The sequence below is a fragment of the Agelaius phoeniceus genome, chromosome 21 (assembly GCF_051311805.1).
Source record: "Agelaius phoeniceus isolate bAgePho1 chromosome 21, bAgePho1.hap1, whole genome shotgun sequence".
In the NCBI taxonomy this organism is placed as follows: Eukaryota; Metazoa; Chordata; class Aves; order Passeriformes; family Icteridae; genus Agelaius; species Agelaius phoeniceus.
In genome coordinates, this window is record NC_135285.1 from 10,951,199 (window position 1) to 10,972,230 (window position 21,032).

Genomic DNA, 21,032 nt, shown 5'->3' on the forward strand with positions numbered 1-21,032 from the left:
AAAGCGTAAAGGCTAATTACACTTTAATTTACAATCATGGTCTCATTTTGGGACCACATGAAATCTGTTTTGAAAACAATTAAAACAAAACAAAAAAAGCCCAGTGAAGGTCTGGAGAGCGGAAGGGTTTTGGCACAGAGCGGCGCCGGTGGCCCCCGGGGCTGGCGGGGCCGGGGCTGCCCGGGGCGGGTCCCTCGCTGCCCCCTCGGCCCCGCGGGGTGACGGCCCGGGCTGGCAGCGGGAGCCGCGGGGCTGCTGTGGGGGCCGTGCTGAGGGATGTAAATTGGAGCCCGAGAAGAGCACAGTTCACTGGAAGGAGACAAAGATTTATTGGGCTGCAGATGTTGAAAGCAAAATTCAGCGATAGTGCTGACTCCAGCACTTTGCAGCATTTACCACTCCTGGGGAACCTGTTCTGTGCCTCCTGCAGGTGCCTGGTCCTTGGAGGGACGGTGGCTGCAGATGAGGTGGCAGCAGAGGTTTTGTCCCCTCGGGTGTCAGGGCAGCTCCTGCAGGAGCCCCTGGCTCTGCTGCCATCATCCCTGGCAGAGGCCATGGATGTCCCAGAGCATCAGGGCACTGTCTCAGCTGATGCCATGTCCAGGCCCAGGGCAGGAACCATCCCCTCTGGCATGGGATGGCCTTTCTGGATCTGGCTGTGGGTTCCAGGTAGGATCTGGGGCTGTGGTGTGGGCTGGGAGGAGAGCAGGGCCCCAGGGAGCAGAACAGGAGCCTGTGCCCCCATGCTTTGCAGTGGGTGAATACCTGTTTGCATTTCCTTTATTCTGATTCCCTCAGCAATGGGATAAAAGCTGTGCTGGGACCAGGAGGGAGCAGTGGCCCCGGCACCAGAGACTTGTTCCCTTCTCTGGACTGGCTGGCTGTGGCCAGCAGAGGATATAAATCTCCCTGAGAAAACCACTTTGTTCACACAATTCCAATCCAACAGGGCATCGTGGCATCACTCATTCCTTGTTTTATTCAGCTGATGTCCTTTTACTGGGCCAGTTGAGCCCTGCAGCAGCTCGATGCCTTTACAGGTGCTCAGAGCTGGGGGCTCATGGGCCCAGGCACTGCGAGGGCAGCCAGTGGCACCACAGGGGCGAGACCTTCATCGCCTCCTTCATCACCTCCTGAGAAGTGTGATGCCCAGCCTGTGCTGTGGGGATGCCAGGGCTGCTGAGGGCTCCAGGTACCTGGGGGTGTTGGCTCTGGTGTGTTGGTTCACAGGAGGGCTCAGGGTTCATTCAGGACCCTTTGCAGTGGCACTGGTGGTGGGGATGCTGCTTGTGCAGGGCATCATCAGCTCCCCACAGCTCCCCCTTGTCAGCGTTCCCACCTTCCCACTAATCCTTGTCATCCCAAATCCTATCAGCACTGATTTGATATTTACCTCCAAACCGTGGATGAACATGTTGAACATCATCATCCGATGATGATTCCCCATTGACAACTGCTTTTTGAGACCTGTCAGTCAGCCAATTCTTAATCCTTCTAATGTGAGCTCTATTGATATTATATACAGCTAATTTTTTAATCAAAACGTCATGTGCTATTAAATCAAATGCCGAACAGAAGCCAAAGCACACTACTGCTCCTCAGTTACTTTTATTAGGTAAACTTTTAAATTCAAGGAATGAAACCAAATTTTTTTACAAGCCCAGTTTCTCATCCAGCCCCACTGCCCGCTCTGGTTTCAGCCCCCCTTGCTGCCGTTCCAGCTCCTCAGCCTTTCCCGGGATGGACACGACCGGAGGGTGAGTGTGGGGCCGGGGCTGGGCGTGCCAGGGGAGGGCCGGGTGCTGGGTAACTCCACAGTTAAAATCTTGGTGGGGAAATGGGAATTTTCCTCCTGTGCTGGATGCAGCCTCTGACCTGAAAACGCCGGCCCAGCCTCCCCGGCTGCGGCGGGGGCAGGCGAGCAAATGCGAGACGACAGCGCAAGACGCACCAATCTGGTCACCAGCTGTCCGGCCGGCACCGGCACCGGGCCGGGCACGGCGGCGTTCCGGGGGAGGAGGAGGGCAGGGCAGGGCCGGGCTGGGCAGGAACGTGCGGGCAGGCACACGCTGCCCGTGCCAGGTCCGTGCTGGGCTGGCACCGGCGCTCCTCAGCCCCGGAGCAGCCCGCGGGTCCCACCGCGGTGGCCCTGGGTGGGCCCTGGTGCACTTTGGGTGCCTGTGCCATCGAGGCTGAGCTCTGGGGACCCTGCCCAGAGCCAGGTGAGCCAGGCTGCTGGCAAGCCCCCTGCCTGGAGAACCACAGCTCCTGCCCTGCTCCATCCAGCACAGGGATGCCCGGCTCTGTCCCCTCCAGCTCAACCAACCCTTTGCAAATCTAAATTAATAAGGTTGCAGAGCTACAGACACAGGAACATGGGCTGTGTCTTGTCTTTGTCGATCAATGCTTTCTATCATCCCATAAAGCTGATTAAAAGGCAGAGCAGTTCATCTCACCAGGTTCCGCATCCCAACATTATAAATTTGATATTCCAGTCAATGATTGTCAGCGCTGGCGGAGGACACGGAAGCTGGTCAGTATTTGTGGTTTATAATTAATATTGGAGCACTGGGTTTATATGTAATATCGGAGCATTGCTGCAGAGGGCACCAAGGAGGAATCTGGGGTGGTTAGGAATTTATTATCCCTAAAATGTCAAAGAGCAAGAGCGATGCAGTTTGTGTGTCCAGCAGTGCCCGTGCCAGAGGCACAGGGAGTGACCAGAGTGACCCGTCACGGTCACCAGCTCTGCACCGTGTCCCCAGTGCTGCTGGCAGGGCCAGCCGAGGGGGTCAGCTCCATGCCAGCCCTTCCCTGTGTCCGTAGGGAAGCTGCTCTGAGCAGATGTCTGTGCCCGGCTCTGGACAGGGGATGTCGGTCCCTCAGGCTAGGCGGTGACCTGGTTGTGCTGCCAGCTGCTTGGGAGCCGTGGGTGGATGGCGCTGCCGCCTGCCTGGAGCCCTGCCGGGGCCTCGGCCCCTCCAGGCTGCGGGGCTGGCCCTGGCCAGCCTTGGGGCACGGAGCAGAAAATGACACCAGAGCACCCCACAGACCCTGCTGGGCCAGCACAGGGAATCTGGGGCTTGCTCCAGGAATAAGAGACTCGACCCCAAAGGAATGTCCTGAGCTGTTTCCCTGGGACAAACCCCATAGCCTGACCAGATCCCCAGGGTCAGACAGCCTCATGTCCTGGACTGGTGAAGTGCAAGGGAGGGTTGAGGGGGTCACTGGCCCTCCGGACAGGAGCAGGGACAGGGGTAGGGACAGGGACAGGGGTAGGGACCGGCCGTGGCAGCGGTCGCGCAGCCTGAGCCGCGCCGGAGGCTGCGATCGGCGGCCTCAAGGTGGCACCGTAAGAGTGGGAACAGCGCGGCAGAACAAAGACACAGCCCAGAGACCCAGAACAGAGCCCAGCTCAGAGCCCCCAGCTCAGAGACCCAGCTCAGAGACCCCAGCCCAGCTCAGAGCCCCCAGCACAGAGCCCAGAGCCCCCAGCCCAGCCCAGAGCTCCCAGCCCCTGGACAGAACAGGGGAGTCCCGATGCCCTCGGCAGGAATGGCAGCACTGATGGGGAAGATGGGGTCATGGCAGGGGCAGGATTAGGGGCCTTGGGGCACCCACAGCCCCCGGCCAGCACGGGCAGGAGCCTCAGGAGCCTCAGGAACTCCAGTCTGGGGCTCTGCATGTCCCGGGGCTGTGCCAGTCACAGCTTGCAGGGGACTGAGCTGATGTATGGGTCAAACACCCCGTGTCTGCAGGGATTTTGGGGGCGATTGTCACGTTTCTGTGTTTCTCCAGGCACAGGAGGGCAGATGCCGTGTTGGTGTGGGGCTGGCGCCCACTGCAGACGGTGGCATGGATCCCCCCGGGGCTCTGGTGCCAGGTATGATGCTGGCATTCCCAGCTCACTCTCCCTTGTGCAGGGCCGGGGATGCTGATCCTGGAACGTTGCCCAAACCCCCTGGGGTGTGTGGGGTCCTCCTGCCCGGCTCTCCTGCGGGAGGGCCCCTCCTGCTAATTGGAGTGAGCTGAGGAGGAGCCGCTCAGCTCTGCCTGCCTTGACACTGGGACCTAAACTTGCTGTAAAACCAAATGGATACACACACCCACATCCACCAGGCTTTTAGTTCAGCAACAAGTGAATCCATCAAAGCCCAGCACCTAATTTAATAGCAATAATGAAAGGTGTGCGTCACTATTAATTTAAGCACTCCAACATTAGCCTTGCACTTAGAAACCAGCAAGGCAAAGCTATTTACAAATGAATGTACCAGGGCAATAAATTGAAAGGACTGGTCTGACCTGCGGTGGCGGCTTTCTTCATTTATACATAGATATATTTCTATAGATGCATTTATTCCCATCTCTTTAGCGAACTCTCCCTAATTAAGTTGAAGTGGCAGTGGAAGTGTGGCAGTAAGTGTGGAAAGAAGCTGCTGAAAACGTATTTAATTCATTATAAATAATCTTTGATACCGTGAGGTTGCATAAAGGTTTCGGTATCAGAGCAGGACACCCAGGAAGGCCAAGGAGATCATGGGCACGCAGCGGCAGCGCCTGCATCCCGCGGCTCGGGGCTGGCGGCGGAAGGGGGAGCGCGGCCGGCGGAGGCTCCGGGGCGGCGGGAGCGGGGAAGGGCCCGCGGGCCGTGCCTGCCCCCGAGGGCAACGCATGCGGGCAGGAAGGTGTGTGTCACCCGCATTAGAGGAGCTTAATGTGCTCAGAGTCGCGTTTCTGTACCCTCGCAGAATACATTATCTGCACGCTGCCTTTACAGGCTGTCACCTCGCAGGGAAGCTGCAGAGTTCCTGGAAACCATTATCAGCCTCTAATGATATTATCAAAATTGGAGCACTCGTGGCATGGTGGGGGGCGGGGGTTCATCCCTGCTCTGGGAGGGCCCACGGGAGCAGCAGGACAGGACAGGACTGTGGCTCTGTGGATCCTGCTCTGGGGTCCCGTGGGTGATGTGCCGAGGGGTGCAGAGCCCGTGGGGACCCTGCGAGGGCTGCATTGGGGTTAGGGCACCTTGGGCAGGGGCACCTGCCCGTGCCCCGTAAGCTCCGTGCAGGAGCCAGCCCCAGGGCACAGTGCCCACCACACCCCGTCCAGGGTGCCCTTCCCAAGGCACCGCTGACCCCGAGCGCTGCTCTGCCCTCCCTGGCTGCTGGCACCACAGAAAAACAGATCCGCCCTTTTTTGGCGTGTAATCTCCCGCCTGCGACAAGGAGCCACGCAAACTGATAAATTGCAGATTAAACGAGTGCCACACTCCACTCCAGCCCTGGCTGTTAATTCCCCTGTTGTGCAATTCCCGGCTCTCAGGGCCTGTCAATTCCAGCTAATCGCAGGAGGCACTAAAACACTCTGCCCTGACAGCCCCGGATCGAGGCACCCCTGACTCCCGGCTCAGGTGGATTGCACGCATCACTTATGCACAAATCAGCAATATGCCAGCAGGGAGGAATTATGTCCGATGACAGCCCAGACATGAGGTACATATTGCAGAGCCGGCGAGCCCCAGCCGCCGTGACAGATTGCGGCGCGGGGCTGCGCTGGTGCGGGAGCGGCTCCCGCTGCACCGGCCCCGAGCGCACCCGGAGCCACCGGCCCCGCGCCCGGGCTGCCGCAGGACGGGGCGGCCCCGCAGCCTGAGCCCCTCCCTGGCCCTGTGCCTGTCCCTGTGCCTCTCCCAGGCCCTGTCCCTGTCCTTGTGCCTGTCCCTGTGCCCCTCCCTGTCCCTGTGCCCCTCCCTGTCCCCGTTCTTGTCCCCATCCCTGTCGGTGCCACGGCCCAAAGGGGCAAAGGGAAAGGAGGAGAGAACAGGGCAGGAATTGGCACCGTGGGCACAGGGAGGGCCCCCCGGGCTGAGGGGTGCCAAAACACCCTGCTGTGCCCAGCTGGGGTGGGGACCAGCCCTGCTCAGCCCAGCCCGGCTCTGCTGTAACATTTAACTTGTCGTAGTCTGTGATCCTGAAAAGCTGAAATTAATGACAGCCTTGCAGTTGCTCATTAATAATTGCTTCATTACTGTACGCAGTTGCAGCCTCCTGACAATAATGGGGTTTGCTGGTGTATTTCTAATTATCTGGCATTTCAGCTCCCTAATAGAGTCCCGGTGCTCCCTGACGAGACCTCTCTCTCCAGCAGGAGCTCAGCCCAGCCTGCTCAGCCCACAGCAGCCCGCCTGCTCCTTCATCTGCAGCTCCTGGGAACGGCTGAGCTGCCCTGGTGGGGCCCACGCAGGACCGGGGGCACCGAGACCCTCCAGGCCTGGGCTGAACTCTCCCCATCCCCGTGGCACACCTGGGGCTCGTGCTGAGCTCAGACTGGGAGCAGCGACACCGTGAGAGGAGCTGGGAGCTCCAGTGCCCTAAGCAGGTACGTGCTGGCAGTGCTCAGTGTGCCCACACCACAGCTGTGCCCATGGCCACACCATGGCCATCCCCTTGGCCACACCATGGCCATCCCCATGGCCACACCACATCCATCCCCATGGCCACACCACAGCTGTGCCCATGGCCACACCACATCCATCCCCATGGCCACACCATGGCCGCCCCCATGGCCACACCATGGCCGTCCCCATGGCCACACCACATCCATCCCCATGGCCACACCACATCCATCCCCTTGGCCACACCATGGCCATCCCCATGGCCACACCACATCCATCCCCATGGCCACACCACATCCATCCCCATGGCCACACCTTGGCCATCCCCATGGCCCTGGCAGCCCCAGCAGCCCTGGCCCTGCCCCTGGGCTCTGTTCCAGCCTGGGTGAGCAGGGCTGGAGGAGGTGCCAGAGCCTCGGTGGGTGCTGGGGCTGGGCCAGGCTGTGGCTGTGGCTGTGGAGTGGAATTCCAGCTCCTGGCAGAAATCCGCCCCGCAGTGGTGGCAGTGGCAGTGGCAGGGGAATCGTGGCCGTGTCCCCACGCTCCCAGCCTGGAAATGACCACTTGTGCCCCATTCCAGCCCTGCCACCAGCTCCCAGCCCATTACAGCACACGCGGGCCCCGCGCTCCCACCTGGGGAGGGGGCTCATTTGTAGTTAAAAATCTATTGTGACTTGTCAGAAAAATGAATAAATGAGCACATTATTTTTTCATTTTGGAGCTCAGCATCTGTTTGTCTAATCAAGAAAGAGAACTGGGAAAGTCAACCAGGGCTGACGCACACATTTTATTTAACTTTTCCTCTGTCAAAGGAGTTTAAATGTGTAATGAACAGGCCATGGTGATTTGAAATATAATCCCATTACTCTGATGAGATTACCCAGGCTGTGAGAGTTCACAAATCATGCTTAGGGTTTTTAGAGTGAACAACACCCTGTTGAGATTTTTTTCTCTTTTTGCATTTAAGCAGAGGTGTGTGGGGAGAATAAAACATGACAGTGCTTAACCCTTCATGCAGTGGAGCAGAAGCATGGGGCTGTGCCCAGGGCCAGCCCTCCTTGTGCCCGGTTCTTGGTGACCCTGAGCTCTCCATGGTCACGGCAGCGATGCAGGGAGCACACCTGGCCAGGGCACGCTGCTGCTGGCCCAGCTGGCCGTGTGCCACCGTGCCCACACCTTCCTGTCCTCGTGGCTGTCCTTGTCCCAGTGCTGCACGGGGTGGCTGTGCTGGCTGTGATTTAAGAGGCATTAATTTCAGCAGCAGCAGCAGCACCCAGCCCCACCCGCCACCACAGCAGCGCATTTCCATGGATTCATGGGCCCATTACAAACATGTCTCCATAAATAACTCCCCCCATTAATCTCAGGGCTGCACCCACGGCTGTGCCATGGGTTTTGCTTGCTTGTCCTGGTGCCAGGTTCTCAGCCTCCCCTGAGGGGCAGCTGCAAAACCCAGGGATGCACCAGACTCCTGCCAACCCAAAACCAAAGGTAATTCTGTCTGGAATTGGTGCTCTGGGAGCTCCTGGCAAAACCCTGCAGAGCCCAGGGAGAGCACCCAGTGCTCTGGCCTTGGGTGCCAGCATGTGCCAGGGTGCCCTGCCTGTCCCCTGCTCAAAGGTCTCTCTCTGGTGTTCCCCTGTGCTCTGACAAAGCCAAGGAGCTGGAGGGGAATTGTCCCTGTGGACAGGAGTCCTCTGACAGCAGGAGTCAGAGGGAGTTGAGGGAATCTCTGCTGCCTCCAGCAGCTGCCTGCGTGCGCAGGCCGGGCCGCGCTCTGCTCTGCAGGATGGGGGAACAGCTTGCCTTGCTGACCCAGTTGATGCCCATCTGACTCAATTACATCTACAGCTACCGGGGAAAGACCAGCCCGCGATGGCTCCGTGCTCAGCTGTGCACACTCTGCAGCCACGAGCGCTGATTTAACTCCTTCAGGGGCGCTGGGCAGCAGAAATGCCTCTGCTGGGGCAGGGATGCTCAGCTCCTGGAATGCTGGACCTTTCCAGGGTTTAAGGAAGGTTTCCTGTGGGCCATGTATCAAACTGAATCTGATCTTTGGAAGCAAATTTGCTTTTAAATTGTCGGTGGCTCTTTTGGAGCAAATAAACTCTGGGCTCCAAAGCTCCCTGCTCCTCACCCAGCCTTGGAGCAGCCTCTGTCTGTCCATCTCTGCCTGGGTCCCAGGACACCCACACCAGGAGCAGGAAGGTGACTGACAGGAGGCTGTGAACACAGCTGGTCTGGGCAAGGGACTCTGCCACAAATCTGAGTTTTTTAGGCTCTCCTGAGAGCAAACCTGCACATGCTGAATCCCTGCTGATAATAAATACACGTGAGGGGGTGGCGACAGCACTATGGCCATGGAAACAGGAGATTGCTGCAGATTATGGTACCAAATAGGCAATTTTTCAGTTCAGTTAAAAAGAATTGAAACTGGGTGGCCAAAGAACATTCACAGAGCAACTTTAATGTTAAATATTTCACAGAGTTGGTTAAAAGAGTCATTTACATCGAAGGGGCTTTTCCCATTGTATCTGTGCTGCATTTGCACATAGAAAATATTAAAAAAATTAATAGAATACTATAAAATAGTGTTTCTCTTGTTTTGCAGATATCATGGAAGACTGTACAGGGAGGCCTGGCCTCGGTGGTGCAGGGCCAAGCTTCTGAAACCCAGAACATAAACACAACAGGTGAGACCCAGGCCCTCCCTCTGCCCAGGGCTGCCCCACACGCTGTGTTAAGGCTCAGGAAGTTTTCTCTGTACAAAAGCAAGGTGGGAGGCAGGCAGAGGGTGGGCAGTGCCCCAGGGAGCTGCCCCCAGCCCCATGGGGAACCAGGGCAGTTCTGTGATAGTGTGTGCAGAGCTCCAGTGACCTGGAGAGATGCAAGAAAGACACCTCTGGTGAATTCAACCAAAAATGTGGCTCTGGGTGCCAGCATCCATTCCCGTGTTCCCTGATGTGTTAAGGATGAACAAGGCCAAGATAGTTACAAATCCCAGTACAAAGTAGGTCTTAATTTTTATTGTTAAAGAATAATATTGAGAGAAGGTGAAGGCATTTCCCGGTCCCCAGGGACAAGGTGCCCCAGTGGATGTGCCAGCTCCAGGGGGGCAGCAGCTGAGGGTCCTGGGCAGGAGGATTCTTCTCTCCACCTCCAAGATGTGGATTTCCAACCACCGTGCTGCCTTCAGCAAGGAACTCCCGATAAAGCATTTGCAAAGCTGAAAAGCACAGTTAAATAAAAATATTTTTGAACAAAACAAACACAACAGACTGGACTGTCTCAGGGCTCCCTCGCTAAGCGCTCCCCTGCCACGGCTGCTGTTCCTGGCTCACGGATGCCTCCTGCACTTCAGCAACAGAAGTGAAACCATCTGGGACTGCAGCCTCCCCCCAAAAGAACTGTGCATCATATGGACCTTGAAAAAGATTACATCTGTTTATTAATAGTAAAAATGGATACATTTGTCCTACATTTTGTTTTTAGAAATTTGATCATGTCACAAGCAATACCTGCGTGTACGTGGGTGGATTACAGATGTATATAATTTATTTTAACCAGGCTGTGAAATAATATGTAATCACATCTCTTCTTGTGATTGTACATAATACAGTAATTAAATGATGCCAGTCTACGTCATTCTCTTATTTCTAATCAAAGGAACCTGAAGCGTAACAGTCTTCTTTCCGGCTGATATGGCTCTTTATTTCTGTCACAGGGGAGACGTCCCACCGCCGAGGAGGGACAATCTTCCAGCCGTGAGAGACGGGATGGTTCAGATTCCCGGCCGCCGCCCGCCCCGAGCAGGGGCAGCGCTCCCGGCCGCCGCCCGGGCGGAGCGGCTCCAGCGCCGCACGCAGGCTCTGCTCCAGGCTCACTGCTGCCCCGACTTCTTCTCCTTCTGGAAGCTAAAGCTTGTTCTCCTGCTCAGTTTTCTTTGTTTCTGAGCAAAATAATCTGCTCTGGCTGTGCTTGCTCGCGACTCTAGAATATAGTTAACCTGCAAGACACGAGGTGGTGTTAATGTCACCCGAGGCCGGGGGACAGCCCGGGTGGGCAGGGACCCCCAGCCCAGCCCCTGAGCAGGGCTCTGGTCCAGCTGGTCCCATCCACTGGCAGGATGATGGCAGAGGGAGCCCAGAGTGCCAGGAGAGCCCTGGGTGTCCTCCTGTGTCCCTGCTCCCGTCCCGGGTCACCCAAACCTCTGGGGAAGGCAGGGAGCTGTGCCGACCCTCCAGTGCTGGGACAATCAGCAACGAGCATCAATAAAGGACCTTATCAGCCTCAGAAAAAAGAATTCTTCCATTATGATGTTTGCATACTCAGCTAATCTCAGAGTTTCCCTGTGTTTTGGCACATTTTACTTGATGAAAGCATTTTAAAATTATATTTAACAAGCCTGCTACTCCCTAAATTTATTATCTCCAATGCTTTGTGATAATCTCAAAGATAATTTTAATGGAAGGTTAATGCAAGAATCAAAAAGATAAAAATGCCCTTTGGTCTGTCATTAGCTGGTTAATATGCTGTGGCTTAAAACTTGCACAATTTTATGCACTGTAGAGTGTTTCACTTTCATTGCATATTACAGCTTAAGGCATAAAAATATAGGGAATTTTCATGGTCAATAAAGTCTCAGTCCTTCTCACTTGATCATCTAAAAAGCCTAATTTGAAAAGTCTGATTTTTCTGCGCTCCCTAATGCTGATGGAATTGAAAACAAACCAATGACTTGTGCATGAAACCAGAGAATGTTCTTTATAAACAAACTTCAACTTGGGAAAAAAGTACTGCTCAATATTATTTCTCTCTTGAATATTCATGTTATTGACAGTAAACCATTTTTTTAGCCTTTGTTTATGACCAGACTCGGATGGGTGGAACTGTTCAAAACCCAAGGAGATGTGGCATGGGGGTATTTGAGCAAAGGTTGGACTTGATGACCTTGGAGGTCTTCTCCAGCCTTAATGATTCTATGATTCCATGATTCTAAGTGTTAGGGATTGCAATAGCTGATCTAAGATAAAGTGGGAACAGAAGAATTGGCCTAACAGCCCACAGAGCAGAAACCCCTCAAACACACTGACCTCCTGTGTAATGAATAAAAGTTATTTTATCGCACGTCAGTTGTTTAACAATCCTCTAAACTCCACACAGCCAATAAAAGCAAACATAACAGATGGTTTGCCAAAATTACTGCTTTTGAATTTTGACTTGCTACGAAAGATGAACTTGTGGAAAATTCCATTTAATTTTTCAAGAGTGTAACAAAAATTTGTTTCCCAAAGCAAGGGAGTTTGTGTCTGTACAGGGCCCCAAGGAAAGCAAAGAGTCCTGAGAGAGGATGAGGGGAGAGAAGCCCCTGTGTGCTGTGTGGGGACACCTGAGTGTGGGGCAGAGCTGTGAGGGGCAGGAGCACCAACCCCTGCATGGCACAGGGCTGCTGACCACGTGTCCAGAGGTGGAAACTGGGCACAATAAAATCTGGTAGTCTCCTATAAAATTCCACAGAACATGGTGTCTCTATTAGCTAAAAAAAAAGCACAAAAGAAAATGCTACACACAGACAGGCAGTGGCTGCGTGGCTGTTGGAAGGGTGAATAAAACAACAGGCATGGAGCAGCCATCCTGGCAGGTTAAACACACCCCAGTGGTCCTCAGGCACGGCACCCTCGTGTGTTTCCAGAGCCTCCTGAATACTCACATGTCTAACAAGTGGTAAAACACCAGGATTTTGGGTCACGTTAAAATTTAATACTCACCTTCAGTACAATTTCATTGACAGTAGCAGCATCTGATTCAAAGTAAAGGTGTTTGTAGTCATGATTGCTTAGATATGTAAGTTTAAATATTGCATGACCTGCAAAGATAAGAAAAAAACTGCTTAGAATATTCCTGTAAAGTTTGAGCAGAGCTCGTTGCCTGACAGAAGAAAACCACAGATGGTGATCTCAGCGTACCATCAGCACGACAGAAGGAAGCAATGAAATGCTGACAGGCTTCTCATGTCATTTCAATTTAAGGCAAGTGGTGGCTTACAGGAGCAGCTGAACTCCAGTCAATAAAGTTCCTTTTCCCATCACATCCCCACTGCAGGAAATGCAAAAATCCATCAAATGGCTGGTTAGCTCTGCCCGGCCGCGACGGCGCTGCAGCCCCGGCACCGCGTCGGGGCTGCTCATGGGAGGAGGGTTGTGCTGAACAGAAAATGGCAATTAATCCCAGAGCCACCTCTCCAAACCCTCCTCCCAAAGCACCCAAAACACCACGTGAGCCCAGCCAGCTGCTGGTGGCCCCAGGAGTGGCACCAAGTGCAGGGCACCGAGGGACGCGGCCGTGCCGCCACCAAACCCGCTCAGGGCTGGGATGGCCCTTCCCACACCAGGGAAAATCAAATTAAACTCTAGATGTGACCTGCTGGCACCTTCCTGGCACTTGGGCCTCTGTCCCAAACAGAGGTTCCATGTGCTGGCCCTGTGGCTGCCCTGGCACAGTGTCCCTGGACTCCAACACGTGGTGCCAGCAGGAACGACTTGGACACAAAGGCCTGGCACAAAGGAAGGCAAAATATCCTTCACTTGTATGGATGCTGATGGCTTCAAAATTAAAATTAAATGTATTCTATACATGATACTTTTCCAACGGTTTTCTAATTTATTCTGTTCAACAGTCAAAGTTAGCAATCCATAAAGTAACAGCCACATTACTGTAAATCCAGGTCTTTCCTGCAGGAAAGCTAATTGGAAATCTTATTTACATTATCTAATTCTCCAGATTTCCAAAAAGTGACTGATATATGCTCAGATTGGTGGCCAGGAAATTTGAGATGCAAGTATTTTATTGTGGCATGTTAATTAAACACCATTATGATGCACTAATCTGGAATATAAATTCTGTATTGAAAAATTGGCTAATAATAATAATAATAAAAACCCAACCCTTTAAATCATTTGACAAATGATGCCTCAGTGGTACTAAAAATGCGGAATTCCAAGCTGGGAGCTCATCAGCATGTTAATGCATGCAGCTTTGCCTGGAACACAGCATCTTAATGATTCCAAAAGTGCCAGTGCACCACTCTGGGGCTGGGACACAGCACCGTGCTCCACCAGCTCCCACCATTCTCCTTGGGCATTGAACATTCCACACTGGTTATCAGAAATGTCACTGGCACAAAACAGGGTCAGAGGACCCCAACGAGCTGCTGCATTTTGGGTTTTGGAAGTTCTGGGTAATTCTTGCTGTGGATCAAGACAAAACCTCTCCAGGTGTTCCCTGCTCCCCGGGAGCCCAGCCTGGTGTCACCACGTGTCCCTGGGGCACTGCCCTGCCCAGGGCAGCCCTGCCAAGGGCACAGCTCCTGCTCCCACGGCACAGAGGCTGCTCTGGGCCTGCCCAGCCGGGCACTGGCCAAGTGTGGCTCTGCAGGGGCCCTGGGGAGCGCCGGGGACGCGGCGCCGATGCCAAACCTGCGGCTGTGCAGAGCTCACAGCCCCTCCAGCTGGGACTGGGGACCCAGTGGAAAGAAGCCAAGAAGACTTTTCCTTAGAAAGCCCCATTACAGCATCATGTTTATGGGCTCCAAGTCCACAACACACTACTTACAGCATGAAATATGAGTGCACTGAAATCCTAACTGGCACTTTGCTCTGCTACTCTTCTAGCCAGATGGAATTTATGAATTGTGAGATTGATTTCCATTTCCAAGAGTGCTTAAATATGTGATGTACCTCTTTCCAATAGAGCACCACCCCTGACAATTCTGAGATCAATAGGAGCTTCCATGGTTTGATGTTTCCGTGTGAGAGGATCTGGTAACAAACAGCAGCAGCTCGAGTGGCTCCTGCTGCACGTGATGGGGGATTTAAAGCAAATGCAGATGCTGCACAAGCAGCTGCTACCATCACTCCACACCACCAGTGTGGTGGCTGGGTGTTTGCAGGGAACCTCAGTGCCCCGCAATCAGGATCAATCAGCTGCACAACAACAGAAAATCCACGTTATTCCCAACTACATTTGTCTGTTAAAACAGTTATGGAAAGCAAGAGGAATGACAGAAACTCAGCTGCTACCAGCAGCTTTTGTCACAGGGCAGGCACAGCCCACGCTGAGCTCAGCACAGCCAAGGGGTCTCGTGCCAATGTCCCTGGTGCCCCCGAGCCCCAGCCATGCCACGGCCCCACAGCAGAGCAGCCTCTCCCCCCTGCTGCCCCTTGGCCCCAGCTCGGAGCACTGATAAATCCTCCCCAGCCCAGCACTAATGGGTTCCTGTGTGGTTACTCCTGGAGAGGAGCCTACAGACGGAAGGGCAGGATGCTAATTCACTGGGAATTCACCAAGGAGAGCTCATTTACTCCTTCAGCACCACGTCTCACGTTCAGCTGCTCACCCCATCTCCTGATTTTTAGCACCACTGCACTGCCAACGAGGCGAGGGAAGAGGCCCTGCAGCGCTGCAGCTCCCGGCTCTCCTGGCCCTTCCCAGGGCTCTGCAGCTCCTCTTGCAGCCTCCGCCCTGCACAGCAGCCCCCAGCTCCTCCACGGCCCCACAGCTACACACAGCCCTCAGAAACCCTGTGGGATTACAGCTCCACAACTACACCATAATGTGCTTGTACAGGCAACAGTAAATCTTGCGCTAATTCCTGCAATCTTGGGAAAACATCCAAACCCTTGGTGGGCCTCATGCTGCACCTGACACAGGTAGAAAAATAATCACTCTAATCTAAGTAATAAACTCTTTTTATCAAAGTCCAAAAGATAGATTTTTCTGCTTGGAAAACAAGGATATGAATTTGCACAAGAAAAGATATTTTTTTACGAATCTGCTAAGACTAGAAAGCTTTTCTTCTTTCCCTCCCACCCCACAATTCAGCCCTTATCCTTTGCCAACTCTTTAAACAGAATGGAATTAAATCACTAATTAGACAGAGGATGAAAAGAATATTCATGAATTGGACAAAGCAGAAAACAAACAAACACTAGAAATGCAAATTTATGTTAATTTTTCAATATACCTTGATGATTGCTTTGTCATTACAGGGCCATAAGGCAGAAGTCAACAATTAAGAGTTATTAGTGGAATAAATAGCTGGAGAAGGACTCTCTGAAGAACAAAGCACTTATGGACATCGTTTGACATCACTGATTCTCACTGCTTCAGAAACTGTGACCTCAACAGGCTCAGACCCTGAAATCTCTTCCCATGGGCCCAGAGAGGATGCAGGATTAGAAATACACCAGTAAAAAGCAAGGAATGAGGATAGTAAAATACACATCAGCAATACTTCTGTACAAAGGCACATTTCCTCCAACCCTACATGAGATGGGGGAGGCTCTGCTCTGCAGCCACTGCTGCATTTCACCCAAAGCACTGGGGAGGGGCTCAGCTGTCTGAAATCCTCGTGTGATAGCCCAGGAATGATGCTGTGACCCTGGAGGAAGGCCTGAAGAGCCTACAAAGCTGCAAGAGTTGTGTCAGGGTTAAAAAACATTCAACACCCTTCCTGACACCCTCTGGTAACAAAAAAAACTTCACAGGGGAGGTCACAAGTTGCAGCCAGAGTTGGATTATCCAGATGTGGCACCAAGCTCGGCTAGGGACAGACAGAATAGGGATGTGGACCTGTGTGTACAGGTGGGGTTAATCCCATTTAATGCAAGGGATATTTATCCCAGAGGTACATGAGTTAGAGGCAGCGAGGGCAGTCAGCTCTGGGTGAATTCCTCACCCCACTGATGCCAGTGGAGTCACTGCTGGTTCGGGCTGCCCACCATGAACCTGGGGTGGATCTCCTCAAACCAGGGCAGTACTTAAGTGGGAACAAATGATAAGACTGTTAAGGAAAAAAACAGCTGTGGTCCAGCTGGCTTGCCCCATTCTCTCAGGCAGCAGCATATTCCATGATCTCTCTTCCTCCAACCCTTTATATTCCACTGTAGGCTTGCTACTCAGCATTGCTATTAGAGGGTGATGTGGGTCCAGATGTCTTGAAAACAGAGCTGCAATTAAAGTGCAGCACACACCCACTTTTGTGTCAAACTGTGGTAACTATTCACACATCTGGATTATTTTCCCTCAAAGCCTTCTGTTTCTTTAAATTATTATCAGAGGCAGAATACCAATAAAGATTTTTGCAAAAATGCTGAAAATTGAGGTGCAACTCAGGGTTGCCCAAAACCTCTTTACCAGCAACCTTGTTTGGGGAAAAAAGATAAATAAATCAAAATGCAGTGTTTCCACATGGCAATGGGCTCCTCCACTGCGTCTGCACCTCATCAATCACGCATTGTCTGCCGGAGAGGCGAGCCTTGTAAATGTCACATCCACTCAGGCCCGAGGAGAGGCGAATCAAAATGCAGCGAGGAGTTTTAATTGGATAGTGTAATTAAACTAAAAAACCCCAGCAGAATAGCTTTGACAGGATAGATGAAGACCCCTTTTAATAGGGCTACAAAACAGATTTGTTAAAAGGATGAGGCAATGCGCGCTCCTGATTGCGCTCAGGAGAACTTTTATGAGCGGCTGTTGGAGGGGCTGCAGTTAATCAGCACTGCAGTGCCCGGCTGCTCCTGCCCCTGCCAGGCCTGGGGACCCTTGCTGCCAGCCCTTCTCTGCAGGGACAGGTCCTGCTGAGCGCTGCCCTGGCACACGGAGCCATCTGTGCCCGCTGCCAGCCCTGCCTGCACAGCGTGCCCAGGCTGGGCCCTGCCCTTCTGTTCCACACTCGGATGTTCCCTTCACTCCCAGCCTGAAGTTTGGGAACATTTTCTCTGCTGAACCTGTTTTTTACCTTCTGGTCAGAACCTGTGACTAGTCTCCTGTTGAGTAGGAATTTTACTGTGTTTTTTCTTGCTCCGTTGCAGGAGCAGGGATATCAGGAACCATGATGTTGTGATATTTTGTGCACCAATTGCAGAGCACACACTCCCTCTGCTCTGGCCCCACTGCAGGCTCTGAGCAAACCTGCAACAGCTCTGTTTGAGCCCCCAGAGAAGCAGGAACCCAATGCCCTCCCAACACTTCCTGGGTATTTTCAGCCCTTCCACAACCCAACAACGAATTCATTAAATTAGTACTACCCAATGTGCATAATCAGGAGAAACTGGACACTGAATTAAAACATCAAACACCTTTAGCTTTAAATGAAAACTACATAAAGGGGGTTCGGGAATGGCTCTGGCTATCACTTGCAGCCAGGGTGAATACTGCTGGAAAAGCTATTTTCGTGCAGATGTGGAATTCAATGGGAAAGACTGACTCGTGTAGCAACATCAATCAAAACGTCGGCTCGGCTGGCAGCTCTCGACAGTAAGGCAGGTTCAAAGGTCACGGGATAAAGAAAAAGCCAAGCTCTGGTTCAGCTCTAATATCTCCTCGCTGGAAGTCTCACCGAGGTACCTGCCCCCCTTCTGGACTCGCAGCTTTCATTAATCTTCTTGCCATCTTTTTTAACTAGTCATGCAGAACCGCTCGATAGCGAGACATATAATGGGGAGGCCCTGTGCCTATTACCAGGTTAACACTCTGTTAAGCCCCAGTGCAACAATGGAATCAGAATTTAAAGGAAATCTTCAGCTGCAGGGTGCAAAGCGGGCAATTAAATTACAAACTGAAGTTACCCATGTACTCCGTGACCTACGGAACACCTTTGTTTACACTTACCTTCATACTGAGGGTATTTTGACAAAGCAACTGAGATGTCTCTGCTTCATGAAAACAAAAAAAAAGGCAGATAAAGGATCACAGAGAATGTTGCTTCAGTGTTTCAAGTAAATTATCAAATAAATCCAATTTCTGCAGCTCCTGTGAAGCACAGCTGCCTGGGAGAGCCCTGGGCAGGCTCTGATCAGGTGTGGTGGCACAGGGGGCTGCCCTGGGCTCTGCACTCCCTGCCCAGCTCAGCTGTGCCCAGCAGCCCTGGGCATCCATCAGGGCCACTCGGGCCACAGAGCACTGCACACGGCAGTGGGCAGTGACACTGAAGTTTCTCCCCTGTCCAAGTAATGTAAGAGACATTACCAGAATCAGATTTCCTTTAAATTACACTATTGCAAAGGGATATAATTGTATTAAACGTATTATGTTGCTTCCTTAAGACTTTATATTATGTATACTTAATTGAGATACAAAGCTCTTTTCAGCTATAAAAATGACAACTACTTTATTAAGGCTTAAATCTTATTTCTACATGATAGGATGCTTCCTTTCAAGACTCAAAACATTCAGAATCTCTCATGATAATCAGGCTGAACCTGATTTAAAGAAGATGTTCGTGCCCAGTGTTGTCAGGTTCTAATGGCATCGAAGCAAGCCAGCAGGGCCATTAACTCTCCCCTCAGTCTAAATCCAGGGAGTCTGATTTAATTTACAAATAAAACTTCAAATTCTGACCCAGGGCTACTACAAGGGCAAACAAAAATCATCAGCCATCCCTGCCTACAACCCCCCCACTAATGGCAAATGAGATGCCAGAGCTTTCTGTTCTCATTTTCTGCCCTCACTGAAGGCAGCTCTGAGTTCTGTGAACTCTCAGCACAGGAAAACTCAGTCTGTCCAAAACAGCTCCGAGATGTCCATCAATATCCCCACCACATCAGCTCTGCAGCTGCTGAGCCCTTTCACACACACACACAGGTGCCACCAAAGCTTCTCTGCAGGAGCCAGTGCAGGGGGAAGCAAAGAACACGAGCACGAGGCTCCACTGCACCCTCACGCTGGTCCCAGCACTCAACCTCCACTCCCAACACCCCCTGCCCTTACTAAAAAGCAGGAGGCTGGTCCAACCCTTCAGCTCTTCAGAGTCACAGAGCCCAGCCCAGCCGAGCCCAGCCCAGCCGAGCCCAGCCCAGCAGAGCCCAGCTGGTTGTAGCCCCAAACCCCGAGCCCAGCACAACGGGACAAGCACGAGCACTTCTGAAAGAGGAGATGGAGCAGGTTTGTGTTACAAGAGATAAAAACATGAAAACAAAATATATTGCAGAACTCAAAGACCTTATCTGTACCCAGCCTCTCTTTGCAATAATTCATTCAAGAAAGATCCGGGAATAATTTTTGATGTAAACTCTGCTACAAACATACATCACCGTGCTGATAAAAATCACAGACAAAACTTGTGAAATACAGTGAGTTTCATTCCTTTATGCTACTAAAATAACTTTTTTCCATTTAAAATTCAAGAGATACTGATCTGCTGTTCAGTTCCCCAAAATGCATCATTCTGAGATGTCACACTAAAAGTCTTTTCTGCTGGCCTAAAATAATGACTTTTGGAACATCTTTAGTGAGTTGGGAAAAGGTCAGCAGTTTCAGGAGGAAGTATTTTCTCCTTTTGGAACTGTGCTGAACCATTATTTAGTAGGAGAAGTTTAAGATGTTCACACAAAAATGAGCAAATAAGCCCCTCAGTACTGTCATGGTTGCCTTGGTTGCAACCTGTCAGTGTCCTCTGCAAAGCCACCGTGATTCTTCACCCAATGGTCCCCATGGGCAGGCACTGCCCTCCTGCACCTGGGCTCTGTTTGGGGGTTGAAACTCCTGGGTTGGCAGGATTTGGGTATGAACATAACTCCCACAACAGCAGGAGGTGCCTCTGGGGCTGGAGAGCCCCATCCTGCAGGGCGAGGTCCAAGCTGTCCAGGGATGGTCCCTGGTGTCACAGCAGTGGAAACCTCAGGTTTCAACTGGACTTTCAAATACAGCCTTGTTTTGAGGGCACCATTTTATCCCCTCAATGTCGGCATTGGCAGAAATGTGGGTACAGAGCAGAGGTGTGACAGGATTTACCAGCACAAACTGCCCCTTGCACTGTACACAAAATCCTCACGTGTTTCAGACTGCCAGGTCATTGGGGAAGCTTCTCCTTGGGATTGTGCCTACCCAAGGACCATGAAATCTTGATGGAGAGACAGAAAAGGAAGACAATGACTAAACCAAGAACATGGAGTAGGAAGGGGTAATGAAGGGGAGAAGGATATAGTTCAATAATTGCTGATAAAATCTGTGGCAGCCATAAATTTACTCTTCCAAGAGAATTCAACAGATCATTACCTCTGTAAATATGTATCACATAATTCTCCCTCTCTGTCACCTTGCAGATAAGTACTTAATACCAGCATCTCACTACCCTGCAGAGGCACAAGTGCAATAAAATCCATCTGAGCCTTTGAACTGCAGTCACTATTTGATAGTAGACGGTTCCATTTTGGCCCCACTGGGAGCCATTGCCCAATTCTCCCAGGGCCTATCCTGTGCTTTTTAAAACAACTTTTCCAGACAGAGACTCTCATTCCTCTCCTGACACAAGCAGAAGCCCTTGCTTTTGGAGTTGCACTCCACAGAGCCAGCTCTGACCTGTGGGCAGTGGCTGAGCTGGGCTGTCCAGCCTGTCCCAGATCTGGCTGTCACTGCTGTCCTGGCCCAGTCACCACCACAGCATGCCCAGAGTGGCACCCTCAGTGCCAGTGACCCTGCAGCCATGGCTGGGGCAAATCCAGGCTGAGCTGACACTCACTGTATGTAAGAGATCTTCAGTTGCACCAAAGACATTTAAAACCAGCCTGGAAGTTAAAAAGTGCCCAAAAATTGCAATTATGTTGAAACATGGATTCGCTGGCTGTGCTGCAGGGCT

General features: G+C 52.2%; 1 protein-coding gene and 1 long non-coding RNA gene across 6 annotated transcripts in view; one reads left to right on the forward strand and one right to left on the reverse strand.

Annotated features, from left to right (window-relative positions):
* Nucleotides 1–1,269: 1,269 nt before the first annotated feature.
* Nucleotides 1,270–9,677, forward strand: LOC129128820 (uncharacterized). Of its 2 annotated transcripts, none has more exons than XR_013184920.1 (3): nt 1,270–1,757; nt 6,148–6,381; nt 9,009–9,677. It is a non-coding gene; the product is annotated as an uncharacterized LOC129128820 (long non-coding RNA). The 2 variants fall into 2 exon arrangements; XR_008535343.2 differs by having other exon boundaries at nt 1,274–1,757; nt 6,151–6,381.
* Nucleotides 9,678–9,818: 141 nt separating this feature from the next.
* Nucleotides 9,819–21,032, reverse strand: part of MAPKAP1 (MAPK associated protein 1) — an 80,181-nt gene continuing 68,967 nt past the window's right edge. For all 4 annotated transcript variants that reach the window (XM_054646388.2, XM_054646386.2, XM_054646389.2 and 1 more), the window contains 2 exons: nt 12,166–12,263; nt 9,819–10,403 (listed from right to left, as the gene is read on the reverse strand). In XM_054646388.2, coding sequence (XP_054502363.1) covers nt 10,278–10,403; nt 12,166–12,263 — 224 coding nt within the window. In that variant the 3' untranslated portion in view covers nt 9,819–10,277. The remainder of the gene's footprint in view (nt 10,404–12,165; nt 12,264–21,032) is intronic.